The sequence below is a fragment of the Olea europaea genome, unplaced genomic scaffold (genome assembly GCF_002742605.1).
Source record: "Olea europaea var. sylvestris unplaced genomic scaffold, O_europaea_v1 scaffold589, whole genome shotgun sequence".
Lineage (NCBI taxonomy): Eukaryota > Viridiplantae > Streptophyta > Magnoliopsida > Lamiales > Oleaceae > Olea > Olea europaea.
In genome coordinates, this window is record NW_019264231.1 from 334,110 (window position 1) to 341,070 (window position 6,961).

The following is a 6,961-nucleotide window of genomic DNA, read 5'->3' on the forward strand; positions in this document are numbered from 1 at the left end:
TAATTGAGGAATTAAATGAGTTCTGAAAAACAATTTTATCAATAGAAACTACATGTGGGAGATCAGCCCAGGCAGATAAGCTATCAAGCTGCCTGCAAACAATTGCATGTTTAAATCTCGTGAAGGAGTTGGGGAATGGGAAGGTTGTCCTATACTGTGGAGTACATTAAATCCAAAAAATCACGAGTAAAAAAATAAAAAATTAATAATTTATCTCAATTATAATTTATTAAAAGTGCATGTTGAAAAATACCTCTAGAAATCATATTGTTGTACTCCACATTCTCATCGCTTGAGCTATCATCTGCAAGAAAATTTTCTACATCTTCACATTTACCATAGTCTTTGTTATCTTTCATCAGTTGTAAAATTCCAGGATGGTTCCATATCTACAGTAAACAAATTATAGTTTGTTAAACTTATAAAGTGAGAATAGTAGACCAATCAATTAAAAATATAAAAAGTAACACCTCAAAAGTAATTTTGATAATGGCCCCAATAATAGGCTTTTGTACATGTGAAAATAAATGGTGACACCAACTACAACATTACCATATGTGGCAGATATAGACACCAATAACAGTTACATTTACTATGACCAAAGATGAATGCAGAAAAATACATGAACTAGAGATTAGCGAAGTTACAAAACACTCAACCATCACTTACATAACAGAATAAACAAGCAAAATGAGGAGTCAAAATGTTCATCAGAGTCGAAAGAAATCAAACTCTATAAACGTATTAAAAAGTTATGCAATAGAATGAAGTTTGCAACTTGTGTATTACACGAACACTTCAACTAGGGTGATGTGGCATGTCCGTGTCCAACACATGTTAGATATCGAAACTACTTTGACACTCTACCATGATCATTTTTCTTTATTATTAAATAACAAATCAGTACCCATATTGAAAAGCTTTCAACAAGAAAAATTAGTGAGTCTAAAACAAAATTTTTATTATATAAATGAAAAATTTTAAAGAAACCAATCAACGTATTGGTGACGTATTGTAGTAGTACTTTTTTGAAAAATCACATATTCAACACACACGTTTGTGCTAGTTCATCATAGTTTGCAACTCTTCAACTCTGAGGTATTTACATGTATTCTATTGTGGAAAATGTGCATAATATGGTTGTCATCTATTGTAGTCTCAGTAGCACGAGCACTTTAACGAGAGTAGCGTGTCCGTACTCGACAAGTGTCGAACACGTGTCGATACTGACACTCTTTGAACACTCATCATAATTATTTTTCTTTTTTTATTAATATATAACTTAAAGTTATTAGTAATGTTATAGAATGTATATATTGTAGAAATTATAATTCCTTAATTATAGGAATCCCCAATTAGGATCTTCCTAATATAGAATTCCTTTGTGTGTGTGTGTGTGTATATACCATCTCCTAGAATTAATATATGAGAAAATTATTTTTCCTCTCTTCTACTTACATGGTATCAGAGCCGACGCTTCTCTTCCAATTGTTGGCGACGTCTCAACTCTCTTGAGGGTCGATTTCTTGGACCGTGCCAGTGGCGACATCGCCAGTGGGTGATTGGTTGGGTCGCGATCTCTACACAACCGTTTGTGACTGTGTGGTGGTCGTCTGTACTTTGTCATTGACAGTAGGGTCCATCGATTTGGGCAGCTATCTTCTTAGTAAGCATACTACCGGTACCGAATCTGTGTTTGGTGTCGACGTTCTGCATCGTCGGCATGTTTGGAGTACGGGTGGTGATTGTAGCTCTATGGGGGTCTCTGGTAGTGATCAAGTAGTTGGACTATGTTTGATTTGGACCTTACTTGGGCATTTTTGTGGTGATGCTTTAATTTGGGCCTTGGTGCATTGGACCTAAATTGGTTTTCATTTTGTGGGCAATGAGACACCTTTTGGTTTGGGCTACTTCTTTGATTTGGTACTTGGACCTTGAAGTTTGTTTTCATAATTGACAAACAAAAGACTTTAGTTATGACCAATGTTATTCCAGTGATGTCCAAAATCACGGAGCATAAATTGTTAGGTTCAAATTATTTAGATTAGTGTAAGACAGTTCGAGTTTATCTGCGGAGTATTTCTATGGAAAATCACCTCACTGAAGATCCACCAACAGATAATACTCACCAAACATGGCTGAGAAATGATGCCCGATTATTCTTACAAATCTGTAATTCCATTGACACAGAGATAGTCAGCCTAATTAATCACTGAGTGTATGTTAAGGGGCTAATGAAATATTTAGAATTTATGTATTCTGGAAAAGGGAACGTGTCACGTATTTATGAAGTTTGTTAAGGTTTTTACCGTGCTGAACAACAAGATCAGTCTTTTCAAGCCTATTTCATGAATTTCAAAAAAACGTATGAAGAATTAAATGTCTTGTTACCTTATAGTCCTGATGTGAAAGTTCAGCAAGTTCAGCGAGAGCAAATGGCTGTGATGAGTTTTCTAGCTAGACTTAATTCTCAGTTTGAAACTGCTAAATTCCAGATTCTCTCTAATGTTGAGATTCCATCTCTTCAAGAAACCTTTGCTAGAGTACTTCGCGCAGAGTCCAGTGGTTTTGTTGCTTCATCTGTTCAGTCTTCTAGTGCTCTTATCAATCGCATTAGTAGAGGTAATACAAAAGGCGGGAGTACAAGTAGTCAGGTCAATCGAAGTCATACTGAAGGAGTTGTCTGCTACTACTGTCACGAGTCGAGTCATACCAAATACTCATGCTGAAAATTGCACAATAAATCTCAGAAGTCTCACTCAGCTCATGTTGCAGCTGCTACTACTACTATACCCATCTCATCCTCTGAGCAGACCATTATAGTTCAGATGAATTTGCTAAATTCACTCAATACCAAGAAGCATTGAAGAACTCGTCTCGCTCTACCTCTGCCAGTGCTGAGACAGGTAAACCTAACACGTCTCATCTCTTCTTCCTCAAAATGGGTCATTGATTCTGGTGTCACGGATCATATGACAGGTAATCCTAGTCTCTTCTCTACTTTTCAGTCACACTCCCTCCAATGTTACTTTGGCTGATGGTTCTACTTCAGTTCTCGATTCTGATGTCCGTGAGCAATGTTACTTTGATGTCTGTGAGCAAACTTACTCGGATCTTAAACTGTTGTGTCTCATTTTTTCCTAATTACTGTCTTTTTCAGAATCTTATGACGAAGAAGATTATTCGTAAGGGACATAAATCAGGCAATCTCTATATTCTGGATACATAGGTGCCCAAGTCTATTGCGTGTTCAGGTGTTTTAACTCCTTTTTCAGCACATTGACGGTCGGTACATCCATCTCTACCATTGTTAAAGAAATTATGTCCTCAGTTTCAGAATGTGTCATTTTTAGATTGTGAGTCGTGTCAGTTTGCAAAACATCTTCGTCTGTCCTCAATTCCTCGAGTCAATAAAAGAGCTAGTTTTCCTTTTGAGTTAGTTCATTCCGATGTTTGGGGTCCTTGTCCTATTGTGTCCGAAACTGCATTTTGGTATTTTATTATTTTGGTTAACGATTTTTCTCGTGTGACTTGGCTTTATTTAATGAAGAATCGTTCTGAATTATTTTCTCATTTTAGTGCCTTTTGTACTAAACTTAAAACACAATTTAATGTTTCTGCACATACATTGAGAAGTGATAATACCAAAAAACATTTTTTCGATTCTTTTCAGACTTATATGCTTCGGAACGATATTCTTCATCAATCCTCGTGCGTTGACACCCCCTCTCAAAACGGTATGGCTGAAAGAAAAAATAGACACCTTCTTGAGGCAACTAGGGTACTCATGTTCCAAATGCATGTTCCTAATAATGCCAAAAAATATTTTTTCGATTCTTTTCATATGTGCTTCGAAACGGTACTCTTCATCAATCCTCGTGCGTTGATACCCCTCTCAAAATGGTGCGGCTGAAAGAAAAATAGACAACTTCTTGAGACAGTTAGGGTACACATGTTCCAAATGCATGTTCTTACACAATTTTGGGCTGATGCAATCTCAACAGCCTATTTTTTTATTAATCGTATGCCTTCATCCATTCTTCATGGTGAGACTCCTTATGGTGTTCGTTTTCCCATTAAATCCTTGTTTCCTATTGAGCCTAGGATATTTGGTAGTACATGTTATGCTTGTGATGTTCTTCCCCAGATAACCAAATTAGATTCCAAATCCTTAAAATGTATTTTCCTAGGTTATTCTCGTCTACAAAAAGGTTATCGATGTTACTGTCCGAGTCTTAACAAGTACCTTGTGTCAGCTGATGTTACCTTACTAGAACATATTCCTTTCTTCCCCACAACTTATACTTCTCTCAGTAAGGGAGACGATGATGATCTGTTGGTTTATCATGCCACTTACCAGTCAACTGATGTTACTCCTATACCCGTTGTTCCCATACCACCTCCACCTATTTGCCAGGTGTAATCCAGACGACGAAAATCTCTTGATGCATGTTCCGCACCTAACCCTTCTTCGGCATCGAATCCTGTGTCCAGTGATCTTGATCTCCCTATCGCTCTTCGCAAAGGTAAACATCAATGTGCTTATCCTATTTCATCCTTTGTTTCTTATGATCTCTTGCCCTCTTCCAATTGTTCCTTTGTTGCCTCTATAAACTCTATGACTCCTTCGAAAACTGTTCATAAAGCCCTATCCCATACTGGTTGGCATAACGCTATGGTAGAGGAGATTAATGCTGCTGGTACTTGAGATTTAGTGAATTTACCTGCAGGAAAAGGCTATTGGATGTAAGTGGGTGTTTGCGGTCAAAGTCAATCATAATGGATCAGTGACTAGACTTAAAGCTCGTCTTGTGATTAAGGGCTATGCCCAAACTTATAGTGTGGATTACTCCGACACTTTCTCTCCTGTTGCTAAATTAACATCCGTTCACTTGTTCATTTCTATGGCAACTACACATAATTAGCCCTTACATCAATTAGACATCAAAAACGCTTTTTTACATGGTGATCTACAGGAGGAAGTTTATATGGAGCAACCACCTGGGTTTGTTGCTCAAGGGGAGTGTGGGAAAATGTGTCATTTTCGAAGGTCCTTATATAGTTTGAAACAAAGTCGATGTGCGTGGTTTGGAAAATTCAGCCAGGCAGTGAAAAAGTTTGGAATGCAAAAAAGCAAGTCTGACCACTCAGTCTTCTACAAACAGTCTGAATCCGACATTATTCTACTTGTTGTGTATGTTGATGATATTGTTATTACTGACAGTGATACTAAGGCAGTTTCATCTCTAAAGTCCTTTCTTCACACTCAATTTCAAACGAAAGACTTAGCGGTGTTAAAAAAATATTTCTTGGGAGTTAAGGTCACAAAAAGCAAGGAAGGCATCGTTTTATCTCAGAGAAAATATGTACTAGACTTATTAACTGAGACAGAAAAATTGGGAGCTAAGCCAAATAGTGCTCCAATGCTTCCTAATTTGCAACTTACGAAAGATGGTGACCTATTTGAAGATCCTGAGAAGTATAGAAGACTGGTTGGGAAATTGAACTAACTTACAATAACTCGTCCTAATATTGTGTATACTGTCAGTATTGTAAGTCAATTCATGTCCTCTCCAATAGTTCATCATTGGTCAGTTTTAGAACAGATAGTGTTATCTAAAAGGGACTCCTGGATGTGGGCTGTATAACAATCATGGACATACCCACATCGAAGGCTTCTCATATGCAGCTTGGGCAGGTTCCAAGATTGATCGAAGATCCACTACTGGCTATTGTGTCTTTGTTGGAGGAAATTTAATCTCGTGGAAAAGTAAGAAACAAAATGTTGTGTCCGGAATCAGAATATAGAACTATGGCACAATCTGTGTGTGAGATAATGTGGATATATCAACTCTTAACTGAAGTTGGTCTTAAGGTTTCAATACCAGCAAAGTTGTGGTGTGACAATCAAGCCGCTCTTCATATTGCTTCTAATCATGTATTTCATGAACGAACTAAGCATATTAAAATTGACCGTCATTTCGTTCGTGAAAAGGTGCGGCATAATTTAATCTCTACAGGATATGTGAAAACTGGAAAACAACTAGGAAATATTTTCACAAAGGCTTTAAATAGGATTCGGGTAGATTATATTTGTAGCAAGATGGGCATGATTAATATCTATGCTCCAACTTGAGGGGGAGTGATAGAATGTATATATTGTAGAAATTATAGTTCCTTAATTATAGGAATCCCTAATTAGGATCTTCCTAATACAGAATTCCTTTGTGTGTGTGTGTGTGTGTGTGTATGTACCGTCTCCTAGAATTAATATATGAGAAAATTATTTTTTTCCTCTTCTACTTACAAGTAAATAACAAATAGGCATTCATTCAAAAAATTTCAACAAGAAACGTTAATAACAAGTACAAAGCTAAATTTATATTATATAAATGAAGAATTTTAAAGAATTTAATTGACATTTTGACATTGTGTCGTGTCAGTACTTTTTTGAAAAATCGCATGTCAACGTATTTGACGCGTATCGTGTTGGACACACATGTCCGTATCGGTGCATCATGGTTTGTAGTTGACTAGGATTAATTATATGCTTAACTGTAGGGAATTGCCTATGCATAATTTCACGAGAGAATTAGTTTAGTTTTTTTCTTGTAAAAATAGAGCTGCTCCTTTGTAATGCTTACTACAATGAAATGAAATTTAGAAATTTCCACAGTTATCAAGAATTTTTTCCTTATATTAATTGCAATATCTTCCCAAGCATATCGGGATGCTCTAAGGAATTAAGCATTCTATACTCATTTTGGAATGTAGCATTGTTTAAACTTCTATGATTTTCTATAACCTAAAAAATATGAAATAGGCCAGATCAAATGCTGACGACCTTCTGATCCTAATTATTAGGACATAACTTCTTTTTTTTTTAATAAGTAATCAAATATTTGATTGATCACGGATGATACACAAGAAGTGTATTATCAATTTATATAAGAAAGAAACA

At 36.3% G+C, this 6,961-nt stretch overlaps 1 protein-coding gene across 1 annotated transcript in view; it reads right to left on the minus strand.

The window, feature by feature from the left end:
- The window catches only part of LOC111389420 (protein CHROMATIN REMODELING 20-like), a 3,313-nt gene extending 2,905 nt beyond the window's left edge, over positions 1 to 408 (minus strand). The window contains exon 1 of the mRNA XM_023014343.1: positions 254 to 408. Coding sequence (XP_022870111.1) covers positions 254 to 359 — 106 coding nt within the window. The 5' untranslated portion in view covers positions 360 to 408. The remainder of the gene's footprint in view (positions 1 to 253) is intronic.
- Between the last annotated feature and the right edge of the window lie 6,553 nt (positions 409 to 6,961).